Raw genomic sequence first — 14,847 nt, 5'->3', positions numbered from 1 at the left:
AGCGACATAAGCGAGCGTGCGTTAGAGACGATCGAAATCAAAAGCGAATCAAAAAATTGCTAACGGTTTTGGATGATCGATAATCATACCTGAATTCGATCATTCCAAAAATCAGGCACAAGCTTGAAAAATGTGGGACGACTCAAGTCTCTTTAGCGACGCCGTCTCTCATCAGGAAAAAGTCTATTTTCTCTTCACAGCGGTGCTGGGTTATACTTTTCATATGCTTCCTTTATAGCTCTTTCAGTAACGCCAGCGTGGACGCAGGCTTGAATGAACTCCTCTGCCACTGGTCGACGGCTCGCACTGCAAGCCAACGACCATCTCTCAATGACAGCCAAGAGGCGGCTCAAGTTTGATTTCAAGTGTTCCTTAATTTCAGCCAAATCGTTGGTTGACAAAAGCAGGCTGCAGATTTCCTCCCATTTCACGCAAGCGACGCTGGAAGCGGCATTCACGAACGGCTTTGTTAAATTATCACGCGCCACAGAGTAAGGCAATGTTATGGGATTGCTTGCCTCTTCCGCTGGAAAGACGAGATCATTTACGGGAATCCTCGGATATCCTTCACAAGGCGATGTGACGTATCCTCCAAGACAGCAGTTTTTGACGTCATCCTCTTCGTAGATAGGAATTGAAGCGTTCTGATGTCGAGCTAAGACACTACTGTCGAGGTAATACCATATCATCGACGTGCCCGAGCATCTGTCCCTTTGGACGCTTTCTGCCGCTGCCATGGAACAGTGGAGCAAGTGACTGGCCGCATTTTCGTGGCCTCTCGCGCAACGAACTTGGAAGTCAACAAATGAGCTTCTTTCAGAAGTTCTAATCAGGCATTCCGCATAGAGGCCGCTGGCTGGTACCAACTTGACTCCGGCTTTCCATAGATTGGAGCGACAATTGCGGAATCCTCGGATGCGACATTGAAGAACGGGAAAAAATGACGGAGGAAGAATGGCGGTTTTGGTGTTGGAAACAGAGAATCGGCGACCTCGGTAAAATGTCAATTCCGTTGATTTATCCCAAACGTTTTCCGGTTCGTCATCTTCAATTAACGAAGGTATTTGATATGATTCAGCGGCGCCTTGATCCACGCAAACGAGATCAAGATCGAGCATGACGGCAATCGCCTCTTCGGCTGTCAGAACGGCGCAGGGACAACCCTTGTCTCGCCTCGTCTGCTGAAAGCGCTCGAGAGCGCGTGCAATCTCTTTCCTTGTCACAATGCCTGATTTATTTGGAAAGGCACTAATTCTGAAGTAACGTGGCGATAAGAGAGGGCCAATGACGCTTGTAACAAGCACCGATGGACGCAAGAATACCCGATTCAATTTAAGAAAATGTAGAATCTAAGAATAGCACCATCAGTTATAACTTAATTAATTAATAAGTTAATTGAAATTTTAAACTCACCGTTCCGGTGTCATGCAAATAAGCAGACAGACGGTGAACGGGAAGAACGGCAAAAATGTCTCGTTCAAGGCATTTTTCCACTTCTTTAGCAAACTCCGCTTCCGTTAGGAAACGCGTGGCAACGTCGTCCACTCTCGACAAATGGGTCAGTATCAGATAGCGAATTCTCTCGCAAACTTTCGGCACCAATTCGGCATTCTGCATAAGTATCATTACGTAAAGACAGCATTTTTAGACTAGTAAGTAATTAGTCTATATCTCCTGAGTACCTCGATGACGTCATTCCTGAGTGATTGCAATTGCTCGCGCAAATTATTCATTTCCGGAGAATATGACTCGATGCAGTTCAGTTCTAAAACAATTTTCAGGTCGACGACGGAGCCAAACTCCTCCATGAGCTCTTCCATTGCCCAATGGAAACTCGCACAGACGCCGTCGCGAGAACTCCGGCGGCGGCCAGCTTTGTTATTAAAGATCACGGCAAACGGAATCTTGCCCGAACGCAACGATAGGATTTTTCGAGACGAAAGCACAAAAGCAATCCAATAGCGAGCTTCTTCTTTGATTTCGCTCGGCGATTTCCTCTCGCCGTTCTCGTGGCACAGATCGATGACGAGGACAAAGACGGTCAGGGAAAAATTGAAGAGGATGGCGTGAGCGACGAGAAACGAATAGTGACCACCGAAGTCCCACACGGACATGAGACCTACTCCCGAAATTTTAATATTGTGAATGTCAACGCCCGCCGTTCGATCGTCGTCTATGTCAATTGTGGCCGGATTAGCTGTGGCCGGATTAGCTGTGGCCAGATTAGCTGTGGCCGGATTAGCTAAAGGGGGGGATCGCTTCGCTTTTCGTTTTAGTTTTATAAAGAGGCCTCTAAGTCGACTTGGCGAGGGATTCTCTGGCGGAGGCTTCTCTGGCGGGGGCTTCTCTGGCGGGGGCTTCTCTGGCGCTGCTGCGCCTCGCAGGGAATTGGTTAGGGTCGTTTTTCCGGCCATTGTATTGCCAACAATGCACAGTTGCGTCCACAATGGTTTGACCTGCTCTTTGTCCAATTGCTTCAAACAGTGAAGCGTCTATGTGAAGAGAAGTTGCGACGGGCTTAACGAGAATACTTTTGAAAAATTTCCTACGTATTTAGAGTAGAGATAAATCCGCATTTCGCCCTCAGCCTCTTCGTGAGCTTTCCGCCCCGACTATTAGAAAATTATACAATTATGCATGTACACCGAAAGAGAGAGAAAGATCTAGCCTCATTTTCCATTTCAATAGGAATTCCGCAATCAAGTAGGTACTTGACCATTTCCATCCAGACAGTATCATCAACTTTAGATGAAGGCCTGCTTCCAAAGCGATGAAGCAGGAATAGCCTCGTCTTTTGGACACCAAAAAGAATGATATAGAATAGTAGGCGCCATTATATATTGACTCACTTCTTTGTCAATGCCTATATTGGCGCCTCGACTAACCATAAACTCGAGATTAGATAGACTCGAACAATACCAGATTGGCGTTTTGTTTTTCTGAACCGACGCCTTTAAAAGAGCGAACAGTCGCGACGCCTTGTCGCACGTTTACCTCGCCGCGTTCCTCAATACTACTCGCCCCGTCATCAATCAGTTTTTCAAGAGACGCAACAGTGCCGCACCAGCACGCCCACTGTAGGCAATTGACCGTCTCGTGCGAAATAAAGTTAGATGATACAAACGCATCAAAGGACGCATTGCAACTATCGGGATATAGTTTCTATTGCAGAGAAGCATGCAAATACATCAAAACCGCTGGGATTCCCATCAAGGTACCTCATTTGAAAGACAAGGTAGTGCAGAAATTCGAACGCCCAATTTTGCTAGGGCCGTTGGCGCATTTAGGTTTGTGTCTGACAAGAATTTTCTTACAAGGTTACTTCCGGCCTATTTAGAATTCTGATTAAAGAGGATACGACGCGGGGCAGCGGTTACCTTTGGACTCAATCTATTGCTCGCACCCATTTCCAATAGTTCTTTGACTACATTAAACTGCTGCCGAAAGCAAGCCAAAGACAGAGGAGTTTCGCCTTTCTATTAGAGAATTACAACCTCATCAAAATTGGTTTTCACATCACACTACGTTCGCGGTTGCTTTATCAAGTGACACTTGAGATTCTCTCCTCAGCAATTTAAGCAGATCGATCTTTTTATTCTCGTTTCCTCTGGGTGAATTGCACAAAAAGTGAAAAACATTCCAACAGCGCTGAGCATAGACGAGCGCACATAAGGTAAAGACTCCAGCTGAAGCTGTAGAACTATCTTACGTCATCTTCAGCTGCTATGCTGCATTCACCTCCATTCTGTTGAATGAGCCACTCGACAACTTCTATTTGAACGCCACTTACAGCCCAGTGGATTGCAGACCTGCCTCGCTTCTAGAAGCTCATCATTAAGCTAAGAAACGTGCCAAGCTAGTTTTGTAAATACTGTTTTGGGCCAATTCCATTCTCTTTCATCGTTTCCTATTTTTTCCAAATAGAAATTGACCATAGCAATTCCTCCAATGCACGCATAAAAGAAAAGAGGCGTGCCTTGCTATATGAAGCAAAAACATTATCCAAAAATTACCGTACGTAAACGATGCTTCGGTATTTACCCGATCCTCGCAACGCAAATCACTTCCACGGAGTTCTTTCATCAGTCTCATCGCAAGCTGTTTGTGGCCATTAGCAAATGACCACAAGAGACTGAATACAACATCCTAGACAATAGAAACATATCAACCATGAGAAAGCCATAACTATTCCAACTTGGTTGGTGAAATTTAGCTTCATTGGCAGAAAGAGCTCAAGAATTGGTTGATTTCCAATAGCGGCTGCAAGTTCCAGAGGCGTCATGGAAATCTATTTCATTTCATATTAGTAGTATAGTAGTTGCCATACTGTACAGCTTAAAATCTTACGGTGTTGTATGAATGGCGAGGCAAATAAAATGTGTTCACATCGTCAATATATAACGTTGATTTGGCAGTACTATCATAAGGCCAAACTTTCAGCAGCTCTTCTACCAGCGTTGCATTTCCTATGAGGACGGCAGCTCCAAGTGCCGTCCATTCACCCTAAATGAAAATCGCCAAACGTTTCCTTTTTGTGAAAGTATGAGCACTAACCCATATTTCTTCACTGGCACAAAAAATTTTTTTCCAAGACTGAAGGCCAATCCTAAATAAAATGTTCTCGCGATTCTGCAAGAGTTCTTTTAAATCCAAAAGATCTTCTCTCAGAAGAGCGGAAAACAAACTGTTTTCAAACCTAAAAATAAACTAGTTTGCAGTATTTGCAAGAAATCTAGCATGCCCCAATAATGCTTATTGCAATCAGAGAAGAGTCGGCCAGTCCCATGCAATTTTATGCTATATTGTCACAGAAAATGTCTCTAAATCCATGGAACTGCTTTAGGAGGTAAAAATGTAGGGAACGTCTAGGCTTCGCGGATCTCGAAGGCATGCCTGTCAGATTCGATCAGTTGTACTTTGTATTTTATGTGACACCGTTTCGAGTCTCTGTCTCAGTACCGCTGACCTGCTTTTGACAGCGGCGGCGTATCTGCCGTCCGTCCAAACCGACGGTCTCGTGATACGTTCTGCGGGCAGATTGAGACTTCGATCAAAGTCGAATCCATCCTCTACGTCTTGACCGATGTCGTAGTTCATTGGTTCTTTTTCCGTTTCGTTTCTCGGGAGCGTGCGCTACAGATTGCGTGCCCGTGACCCATTCGTGTCTAGAGTCACGGTACCGTGACTCAAGTCTCACGGCTTGGAGTCACGGTAATTTTGTAGTTAAGAGCATGTGATATCACCTCCTACGCAAGGTGGTCGCGGTAGCTCAACGGGCAGGGGGGGGGTGCTGAGCAGGGCGCTGGGGATGCATGAACCACGGGGCACGTGACGGGTCGTGGGTTCGAATCCCGAAGCGTGATCGTTTTTTTCTTTTTTTTCTCTGTACCTAAACGGCGATATACGATCACCCGCGACTGTGGCTTAACCGCCCGTAGCATGGTGGTTCCAGGGGGGCGAAGCCCCCCTCTGCGACCTATGCTCATTGGGGCGGTTAAGCCCGGAGCGGGGCCGCCACCGATACCAGTAAGGTTTAGGGTTAGGGTTGGGTTAGGTACATGAAAAAAACGCTTTTTAAGCTCTCTAGGTTAGGTCCATTCTCTATAGTGCGCTAAACGATTTCTTCCCCTCGGTTACCGTGCGCTACCTGTTACAGTTACGGTGAGTTACTTTACCGTGACTCTAGCCACAGCGTTCTTATTTTATCTATGCTTGACCGGACTCTATAGGATGAAATTCGAGGAACGCGTTCTATGATCATGCTTAATTAATTAAGCAATCTCTTGACCAGAGATAGACCAGAGATTGCCGGCGTCGACCAAAGATACAGTTTCCCTTCTATATCTATGCGTCGAACTTGCGAGGCGATAATAGAACGCCTTCCGAACTAGAGTTGGCGCCCACTTTTGACGTACAGTGTCTGCATCTCGTTGCGCGCGAGCGGTGCTTGCGGTTCAGGCGCATGGGACGCCACTCGTGCATAAATGTAGAGTTTGCGGGAACGCCAATATTTGAGCTCAGAATGGTCTCAGTATGAAACCTTTACGCGTCTGAAAGTTAACGAAGACCAGATAGATGTCTCCAGATGAGACAATTCATAAAAAGTCGAAAGCAATCCAATAGGCAATATCTTTATTTCATTCTCCACCGTCAATGTGAGGCCAGATTTCTTAATTATAAAGCTCAGTGGTCGTTCTAATGAACTGATATTATCCTTATAAGCTGAGATTGTTCTCACACTGCAGTTGTGGCGTGCTGGATTTGCAAGGAAGGAAAAGCGACGAAACAGGTGCTTTGTCACCATCTGGCAGTTAGCTTACTCTCGGCATCCACCTAGATTTCTTAACTGTACAGTGCATCTCTACTATTTCTACTGTATTCATTGATCTGCTCGCTTGATTTCCTTGCTATGACTTAGTTGGATTAAAAAAAGGTTCCATCAGTGATTCGTGTGGGCAGAACACCTCGTTTCATGTTCTCTTTGTCCACGGAGAACGCTATGAGGAATTGAGACAATGAACCCGCTAATAGACCTAGTCGAGGTTTTTCTGAGTTGATACAGACAGGATCTCTTCTCTATTCCAAGCTACCAATCAGTAAACCTGCCAATAATTAAATAATCAATGTTTCCCCCCAACGGGCTAAGTTATATATCTTCCTTGCAGAAAGTTCGGACCTCCACCAATACCACACCCACTTGATGGCGGATCACGCTTGTCTGCATGATGCCCTTCGACCCGCTTTGAGTGACTCTGAAGAACACGCTGCGCTTCCTTTTCTTGCTCTTCGAGAAATTTCTCATTGTCGCGAGTCACAGCACCGACGAGCCGCTTCGGCAACGGCAGAGCCTTCCTCGACAGCGACACCGCTGCATCACACTCCTTTCTCATGTATAAAAGTAGATAGGCCGTGTCTTCGGGAAAGCGTTTTGATCGCTTACAGAAACTCTGATACGAAGAGACAGTCACGTTGCTATCGTTCAATAGGAACCAGTCGTCCGAGCTCGCCGACGAATGACGAGCGTACGTGTAATAATGACCGCAGTCAGAACTCGTTCCTGAATGAACGACGATCGCGTTCAGGTCGTACGTCACCGCTTGGGAGCCTCGTTCGATAGGGAGATCGAGCGAGAGTGGGCAATCGACTTCGCGCAGAAGTTTCGTTCGCTTCCTCGTCGCGACGTCGTACGCAAATCGCTTCAGTGTGAGGAGAAGACAGCGCGGCGCTCGCTTGACGTCGATCCAACGCCGCGAATCGCACAGCGACTCGCACGCGTTGCAGTAGTAGCGATTCTCGTCGGTCAACTCCTCGATCGACTGAAACTCGTCCAAGAGCGAGGAAACGGACGGAACGTCCGACGACGAAGACATTGCGAGGGATATATCCGTAAAGGGCTCTTCGCGTGTCGATACCGTACCACACGATTTACACTTACATCCCGTCGATAGGATGCCGTCGAACCAGGTGCCGGTTACGAGAGGCTGTCGTTCGCTGCTGGCCGAGTGCTTTGACGCTTTCGCTTTCGTCGTTGTGCTCTCGCTCTCTTCGTCTCGAATACGATCGACGAGATTGCGGAGAAATTCGGCGCAGTCTTGCTGGAGACCTCGATTGAACCACGTCGGTTTGGCGACGTTGTAGAAAGAAATGGGCGCGTAAGCAGATCTCTAAGAGACCAATATAAAACATATATTGACACTGAAGTGCTTACTTACAGTTGTTAGGGTAAGAAACGTGAATAGTCTCTGCAGTTCGAACAGGCAGCTTCCTTGCGCGTCTACTTCGGCAGTTATCACGGACTGATACAACCTGGAATGAGACTTTTATGTAGTTTAAGTGCACGAGGTACCTTGGACGTACGCATCTTGCATGAAAAGCGCTTGCACGACGCTATTCATGTAGCACGTATTTCCCAGGTTCACCAAACCGGCTTTCTCGGTGTTCGATCGAGGTCGATAGAGGCTGCAGGAGAGCAGATGATCGCTGCTTGATGCCGTCCAAGCCTTCTCAGCAATAGCCGTCCTGATGTAGTCCGTGGGCGGCTTGGTGTAATCCTGAGAGAAAAATGAAAGGAAATGCATAAGAGAGTTTTTGATTCTTTACCTCGATTGCAGACAAAACCGGCTCGTATCGATCGGGATAACCAGGATGGAGCGAGAAGAGACAGTGCCAAAGGCACGACAGTCGATTCATGAACTCCTTGGGCACGTGGCAACGCAATCGACGCATCATATCAGGAATATCGTCGACCACCTAAGAGAAAGAGAATCAGATAAAAGAAGAAAATTTTCTATATGAGTCAAGCCTTGTGAAATGCGTCAGGCGAATGCTGATAGCTGAGAAGAACGTACTCCAACACGCGCGCAACTTCGGCTCTCGGTCCAGCGCCGGCCAACATTCGAAAGAGCTAAAAACGCCAAAAAAATTAGACAAAAAGATCCCATGACCCCCCCGGGGGGCTCACTTCTCCGACTCGTCGCAGCGTGACGCCTATCAAAACGCTAAACTTCCGCCGTCGCGCAAGCTCGCGAAAGAACGCTATCAACCAAACGTCGACGCCGCGACACCCGGGCCACTCGAGCCAATCGATCATACGCTGCAAGGCGAGCGTAATCGACGCGTCGTCGACGACGTCGCGATTCGAAAGCACGGCCTCGATCGCCGGCGCAATCGAGCTCGCCGGCACGAAGCGAACGATCGACGCCAAGCACGGCGACGGCTCCGCATTTAGCATCGAAATAATTTGAAAAATCAATTTCAATCCGTCGTCGAGAAACTCGGGATTATCGTTCCAAATCGTCGACAGAAGCTCGGCGACGAGATTCACGTCGTCGACGCCGCTCGCGTCATCGACGACGACGTTTGTACCGACGGCACGAACTATATACAGGCTAAACGTTTTTAAATTGTCTTTTTCCGTCGGCAATATGTCGTGCGAAATTTTGAATATTCGCGCGAATTCCGCCCACGCCGTCGACGATTTGATGACGTCGAGCGCCGCGTCGTCGCTCGCGAATGACGTCACGATCGCGCAGTATTCGCGCAGGTCGTCCGTGCTTAGACGACGGCTTAGGACGTCGAAGCACGTGCGAACGAGTCGTAGACGTCGAGAGAATGAAGACGGCGGGGACGGCTCGCGAAGGAGGTGAAGAATCGCGTTCGGACTGAATAGGGTGGCGAGATGGGTTGGATAGGCGACGCCGAGTGATTCGATGAGACCGTTGGCCGCGTAGTCGGCTGTCGGCTTGCGCGTCGGACTCAATGTCCACTCGAATGCGAGACGCAGGAGGGATGGAACGTCTTGCGGAGTTTCTAGCGCTCCTTTCATGACTTTGTCGACTAGGGCCTTCTTCTGACGGCTCGTGTAACGGTCAGACGAAACGATTCCGCGAAAGAGTTTCTCCATTTGTCTCTGTGATGTGTTCGCGTTACCGCGCGCTAGTCAATAGTTTTGCGGTCAAAAGGTCCGTCGACACCACTGTCGACACCTCTAAAAGGGAGTCTGTAGCAAGTTAGGAACACCTTGTCGGCTTAGCAAAACATCTACTGGTTATGACTTTATAAGCGTAAAGCTAAAAGACACGTGCCTTCTACAAACAGCAGCATATGAAGCCGGCGAAGGCCGAAGCGGATGGCAGGAGTAACATGGAGAAGCCGGAAGTTGGTCACAGTTCTATTTCTGATTGGTGACCGAATGTATATATATATATCTAGACCTCGAAACAGCCGAAAATCATTCGATTCATCGATCGGTGTGACCGTGACGATTTCTTCGTTCCAAGTGTGTGGGGCTGTTAGTGAAGTCGTCGTTCTGTTACTCAGCAACAATGATGACGATTCTCAAGTAAGTGATTTCGATTCGACAGCACATATAGCGAAGCGGTGTCTCAAAAGCGTTCCTTTCTTTAGACTTTTTTTGTTTCTCGTCAACGTTTTCAGTGTCTACTACTCCGAGGCTAATTCAACTGACTTCAGCCCCTGTATGTTCAGTGCACGGCCTTCGATCTGTCTCTGATTATTGTTATTTGTAGTGGCAATTGACTGCAGTCCGACGATTAAAAGCGACGTCATTCTGCTCAACGAAACGGCTGCGAACGACGATGCAGTAATCAACCTTTTCTGCAACCGCGGTTACTTTCTAAGAGGAGCGTCGGTCGCGTGCGAGGGAAACGCAAGTTGGTCAAGTTGCAGAGAAGGTTATTTCCGGCTGTACTGTTCTAAAAATTCTACTGGAAGTTAGCCTATTCTTGCCGCAGGGGTTGACTGTGAACGTATCCGAAATTCGCTCAAGAGTGACAACGCGCAGTTGAAGAGCAATGGAACGAGCGCCGTTTTGCAAGTCGGAGTTTTGCAAGTCGGAGTAAACGCGACCGTCCGGTTCGCGTGCAGCAATGAGAGCCGCTCGATAGACGTCGAATCCGTTACCAGTAGGTGCCAATCAGACGGAAGCTGGTCGAATTCGCCACCAGACTGCAAAAGTAAATGGGTTCAAGAAAAGAAAGCAAAAGTTCATATGCATATGGAGAGTTTCTTTTCGGATAGGTATTACGTCTTGTCGTTTCCTCGGCTTGTTGTCAAACGGCACAATGTCAACTAATTCGTCTTCGTTTGGAACAGTAGTTCGTTTTCATTGCAATCCTGGCTTCTATCTTGTCGGTTCAAAATCGATAACGTGCAATTCATCTGGAGAGTGGACTTTCGAGAAGCCCTTCTGCCAGGGTATCGTTCTTTATGTATATGTACATATGTATTGTATATCTCTACGTCATTGCACTGTCGCAGGCATTTCCATCTCGTGCGAATCGCTGAGCAGAAGAATACCATCTCACGGGGCTATATCCACAAATCAAACGACCAATGGAACCGAAGTTACGTTCTCTTGCAAAGAAGGATATGTTGTCGATGGCTCGGCGAACCTTGTCTGCTTGCTAGGCAAGTGGTCAGACGATCCTCCTTCTTGCAGAGGTCTGGCTTCATTGTCTAGCTTCCGCGTAAATATTTGACTGTCCCTTTTCTAGAGATTCGTTGTGATCCTATTACGCCTCCACGAGATGGATATGCATGGTGGACGTCGTCCGATGGCCACAGGGAGAATTATACATCCGGCTCGGAATCCGTTGTCTTTCGAACGCTGTACTTCGAGTGTCACGGAAAACTTGAACTTATTGGCAAGTCTTCCATAACCTGTCTCGCGAATGGAAGCTGGTCGGGAACCGTCCCTGTTTGTTCAGGTAAGGTGTCTGTAGCGCATTATTTTAGCCTGAGTAGGACGTGGCAATTTGAAAGCGTTTCTAGTATCTCACGCGTTTGCCCATTCTTTTATCTAGATCTTCGTCTGGCCGACGGAGAGTCCATGCACGAAGGTCGACTTGAGGTGTATTATAACGGGTCGTGGGGAACCGTTTGTGACGACGGATTTGGCATGGAAGAAGCGTTCGTTGTTTGCCGGCAACTCTTTTCAACGTTTCCGGCAAACTTTAAATTCGGTTCATATTTTGGACCAGGGCCTGGTCCCATAGTTCTCGACGATCTACGATGCTCCGGCACCGAAACGTGTCTTCAAGACTGTTTACACCGAGGCTTTGGAGAGCACAGGTCACAGTGCAATAACGAAAACGAGGCCGGAGTAGTCTGTTTGGGTAAGAGCACGAGTATGACGTAGTTAGGAAGCTAAGCATGGTTGTTATAGAAACGCCGTTTCCTGTCCGACTGGTCGCTGAAGGGTTTTCGTCGGTCGAAGGACGCCTGGAAGTGTTCTACAAAGACGAGTGGGGCACGGTGTGCGACGACGAATGGGACTTGAAAGACGCTCACGTCGTGTGCCGTCAGCTCGGACTGGGACGGGCTACCCGAGCGTTGGCCGGACTCGCTCACGATTACGGTCCCGGCGAGCATTCGATTCTGCTTAATAAGCTACGCTGCAATGGGTCCGAACAAGTGCTCGCGCAATGTCTCTCGGAAAAAGGTATATACCAGCGCGGAAAGGAAATTTGCAGGAACAAAGAAGACGTTGCACTGATTTGTGAAGGTGAAACGCATCAGAATGTCATTTGCATGTACATGTGTTACTCTAATCTATTTATCGTAGATGGTCTATGCCCTACTGTCAATGCGACGGCCAATTCGTCGTTGACGATTCAGTCGGTCACTCTAGGAAACGCTACCGCGACTCAGTTGGTCTTTTCGTGCAATGATGGATATAGCCTGATCGGTTCGTCAAAAATCACGTGTTTGCAAAGCGGTCAATGGTCTGATAACATTCCTGTCTGCAAGAAATCTAGCGTCGTCATATCCTTGCGTAAGCTATGTAATTTTACTGGCAGGAATCCGAGAGAGCAGAGCTAGACTAGTATACATGCATGTAGCCGTTTTCCGGTGCGGTGCGCTGTCTCGTCTCATTTTTCGCACTTGTAGTGTTTGTATAACCTGTTTTTTTGTTTTTCAGAGTGTTCATCTACTGATGCTTTTCCGGCATTAGCTGTTCCTATCGTCGCTTTATCTCTCTTTCTCCTTGTATGCGTTGTTGCCGCTCGCACTTTGGGAGTTTCTGACATTCGACGCATCTTTTCCCCACTCGTCATTTCCTTATTCATGCTTTCAGCTGCAGCCGTCTGTACTGGCGTTCTTGTTGCTGTCAACATTCTCTCTCCTTTCGAATGCAAGACTTTGGTGGTAGATTTTGTTATTAATCTATTCACCGTTTTCTGTTTCGCGCCGTTGTTTGTTGAAACGGTAGCTCACCTCGTCGACCGAATTTTCTCTAGGCCACTAGTTAAACTTGCGATCAATGCCGTCATTGTCATTCTGGAAATTTCAATAGCGGCTATTTCATGTTTCATTTTTGTTCCGGATGTTGGCGGGAAAGAGTCGGAGGATCATTGCAAGGACGCTCGCACTCGTCTTCTACTTGTCTCTTCGTACTTTCTCAATGCTGCCCTTGCTATGGGAATCGCTGTTGTTACTTGGATAACGTATTGCAGAGGACTTGAAAGTCGACTGAAGAGCAGATCGATTATTGAGTGTCTAACGACATCACTTTTTGCTGCGTTTTATATAGCATCCTTATGCAGCTTTCTGTGGGCAAAGGACTGTAGTATAGGGGCCTGGTTCCTGGTGATTATTGCTACATTACCAGTTTTTCTGACTCTTCATGTGTTTACCTTTATGGCAAGAGGAGCTTTAGCACGCAGGAAAGAATTGGCAGGTATAAAGGAAATGATAAATTGGCGCTTGCAATATCTTTCAACTGTCATTTAGATTTTGAGCGCAAAGTTGACTTTGACGTTGTTGAAATGAACCCCACAGTCGACTACTGGGACGAAGATATCGTAAAGGAAATCAATACAGTGGTCATTTCTCCGTCACAAATCCAAAAAGAGGAACAGATTGGTTGCGGTTAGCAGTTTAGTTCTTTCTTATAGCTAACAATTAATTTATATTGGTTTTCAAAGGAAATTTTGGAGCTGTTTTCAAAGGCAAGCTGAAAGATGCCGATGTTGCAATGAAATCAGTGTTAGGTAAGGTACAATTTTGAACTAACGTACTGCTGGTACATATAATATCTTTTCCAGATGTGATGAATCGAAGGGAAGTAAACAACTTTGCTCGAGAGGGCCTTCAAATGCGTCAATTTGACCATCCAAACGTGATGAAACTTTTTGGTATCTGTTGGTCGGATGATCCATCGAACCCCTATCATCGATCTCCACTCATCATTATACCCTACATGGAACTGGGAGATCTGAAAGCGCACCTTCGCAAACGCCGACCGCGAGGGTCACTGCTATCCCTAAGGAACGATAATCCACTACAGGTTTTGAGGCACTCTTTTCTAATTAGAACTCAATGAACGGTATATGTATGATTTGGTAGATGAGGAAAGTTCTCTTGGAGCAGCTCGTCAAATTTTCGTTGCATATTGCTAAAGGAATGGAATACATTTCTCATAAGGGAGTTGTTCACCGAGATTTGGCAGCAAGGAATTGCATGTACAGATCAACTCAATTTTAAAAAAAAAATAATTGTAACTGCCTTATTTCATGAAGGGTGAGCTGGGATTTGGAAGTCAAAGTTGGCGACTTTGGTCTGTCGAGAGTAATGAAGGCAGGGAAGGACTACTATCGCACAGGCGAAGGCGGCCAGCTTCCCGTTCGATGGATGGCGCCTGAATGTCTTCTTGAGTTCGTTTTTACGACCAAATCGGACGTGGTACGTAGCATCTATAAATCATGATCTAAGCTTTACGTTTAAATTGAAGTGGGCATTCGGAATCACTTTGTGGGAGGTGATGACTCTTGGAATGATGCCGTATCCAGGCGTGTCGAACCAGGAAGTAGCTGCTTTTGTCATGTCAGGCCAGCGTCTAGAAAAACCAAATGAATGCCCATTGGAAGTGTAAGACTCCACGACTTGACGTTTTTTCTATTTTTCAATTGCTTTGCAGATATGATATTATGCGTCTTTGCTGGGCAGGCGATTCTGATGAGCGTCTATGTTTTTCAATAATTGTTCAACGCTTTGAAGAGTATCTGACAGAGTTGATGAATTATGTAAAGCCAAGTGCAGGCGTTGTTGACCCGTACTCGCATTGGAATATGTCTGCTGCCAAGGAAGTGACCGTGGCACCGCCTCAGCTGCTTTCAAAGAGTGAAGATGGAAAGCCAAAGGGCAGAAATTCAAGTGGCAAACAAGCATCGAATCCAGCGAGTAGCGTGAAAAAGATTAGCGCCATGTTTGCATTGGGCAATGGCGAACTTGATGTCTTGGAATGTTGATTCTGTTGTTCTCGTTTTAGTACGTAGAGTTGTCAAGCAACTACTAGATATCTACACACGGCAGAGATCTGATGTC

General features: G+C 47.0%; 3 protein-coding genes across 4 annotated transcripts; 1 reads left to right on the top strand and 2 right to left on the bottom strand.

Annotated features, from left to right (window-relative positions):
- Positions 1–79: 79 nt before the first annotated feature.
- On the bottom strand, positions 80–5,117 carry LOC136192571 (uncharacterized). Of its 2 annotated transcripts, none has more exons than XM_065981222.1 (17): positions 4,967–5,117; positions 4,555–4,696; positions 4,348–4,503; positions 4,196–4,288; positions 4,042–4,146; positions 3,873–3,980; positions 3,710–3,820; positions 3,523–3,648; positions 3,378–3,476; positions 3,219–3,329; positions 2,995–3,162; positions 2,850–2,939; positions 2,669–2,791; positions 2,550–2,612; positions 1,683–2,492; positions 1,414–1,611; positions 80–1,349 (listed from the first exon to the last, which is right to left on the bottom strand). In XM_065981222.1, exons 1-17 carry the CDS (start codon positions 5,095–5,097, stop codon positions 195–197), a joined length of 3,789 nt encoding a protein of 1,262 aa, XP_065837294.1. In that variant the 5' UTR covers positions 5,098–5,117; the 3' UTR covers positions 80–194. The 2 variants fall into 2 exon arrangements, with proteins under 2 accessions (XP_065837294.1, XP_065837300.1); XM_065981228.1 differs by having other exon boundaries at positions 3,526–3,648.
- Positions 5,118–6,557: 1,440 nt separating this feature from the next.
- Positions 6,558–9,439, bottom strand: LOC136186670 (ubiquitin carboxyl-terminal hydrolase 38-like). The gene is made up of 6 exons (XM_065974120.1): positions 8,462–9,439; positions 8,303–8,404; positions 8,101–8,250; positions 7,858–8,051; positions 7,713–7,806; positions 6,558–7,664 (listed from the first exon to the last, which is right to left on the bottom strand). Exons 1-6 carry the CDS (start codon positions 9,401–9,403, stop codon positions 6,642–6,644), a joined length of 2,505 nt encoding a protein of 834 aa, XP_065830192.1. The 5' UTR covers positions 9,404–9,439; the 3' UTR covers positions 6,558–6,641.
- On the top strand, positions 9,037–14,827 carry LOC136186415 (uncharacterized). The gene is made up of 20 exons (XM_065973755.1): positions 9,037–9,546; positions 9,598–9,657; positions 9,712–9,841; positions 9,907–9,977; positions 10,029–10,193; positions 10,254–10,475; positions 10,540–10,716; positions 10,780–10,962; positions 11,016–11,228; positions 11,325–11,636; positions 11,687–12,025; positions 12,086–12,295; positions 12,443–13,201; positions 13,255–13,392; positions 13,449–13,514; positions 13,569–13,810; positions 13,870–13,985; positions 14,043–14,205; positions 14,255–14,391; positions 14,441–14,827. The coding sequence occupies exons 3-20, from the start codon at positions 9,825–9,827 to the stop codon at positions 14,769–14,771; spliced, it is 3,861 nt and encodes a 1,286-aa protein (XP_065829827.1). The 5' UTR covers positions 9,037–9,546; positions 9,598–9,657; positions 9,712–9,824; the 3' UTR covers positions 14,772–14,827.
- The last annotated feature ends 20 nt before the right edge of the window (positions 14,828–14,847 follow it).

This window comes from Oscarella lobularis, chromosome 1 (assembly GCF_947507565.1).
Source record: "Oscarella lobularis chromosome 1, ooOscLobu1.1, whole genome shotgun sequence".
Taxonomy (NCBI): Eukaryota; Metazoa; Porifera; class Homoscleromorpha; order Homosclerophorida; family Oscarellidae; genus Oscarella; species Oscarella lobularis.
The sequence above is the reverse complement of the archived record's forward strand: the minus strand, read 5'-3'. Positions and strand labels throughout refer to the sequence as shown.

Excerpts from the sequence above, each read along its gene's own strand:
- LOC136192571 (XM_065981222.1), bottom strand. The coding sequence starts at position 5,097 with ATGAACTACGACATCGGTCAAGACGTAGAGGATGGATTCGACTTTGAT. Across the intron at positions 3,821-3,872 it reads AATGGAATTGGCCCAAAACA|AAGCGAGGCAGGTCTGCAAT; the intron begins GTATTTACAAAA and ends ATGAGCTTCTAG. Across the intron at positions 1,350-1,413 it reads ATTTGCATGACACCGGAACG|ATTCTACATTTTCTTAAATT; the intron begins GTGAGTTTAAAA and ends TGCTATTCTTAG.
- LOC136186670 (XM_065974120.1), bottom strand. The coding sequence starts at position 9,403 with ATGGAGAAACTCTTTCGCGGAATCGTTTCGTCTGACCGTTACACGAGC. Across the intron at positions 8,251-8,302 it reads CGCCTGACGCATTTCACAAG|GTGGTCGACGATATTCCTGA; the intron begins GCTTGACTCATA and ends TCTTTCTCTTAG. Across the intron at positions 8,052-8,100 it reads CGGTTTTGTCTGCAATCGAG|GATTACACCAAGCCGCCCAC; the intron begins GTAAAGAATCAA and ends TTTTTCTCTCAG.
- LOC136186415 (XM_065973755.1), top strand. Across the intron at positions 12,026-12,085 it reads CGTTGCACTGATTTGTGAAG|ATGGTCTATGCCCTACTGTC; the intron begins GTGAAACGCATC and ends TATTTATCGTAG. Across the intron at positions 14,392-14,440 it reads AATGAATGCCCATTGGAAGT|ATATGATATTATGCGTCTTT; the intron begins GTAAGACTCCAC and ends ATTGCTTTGCAG.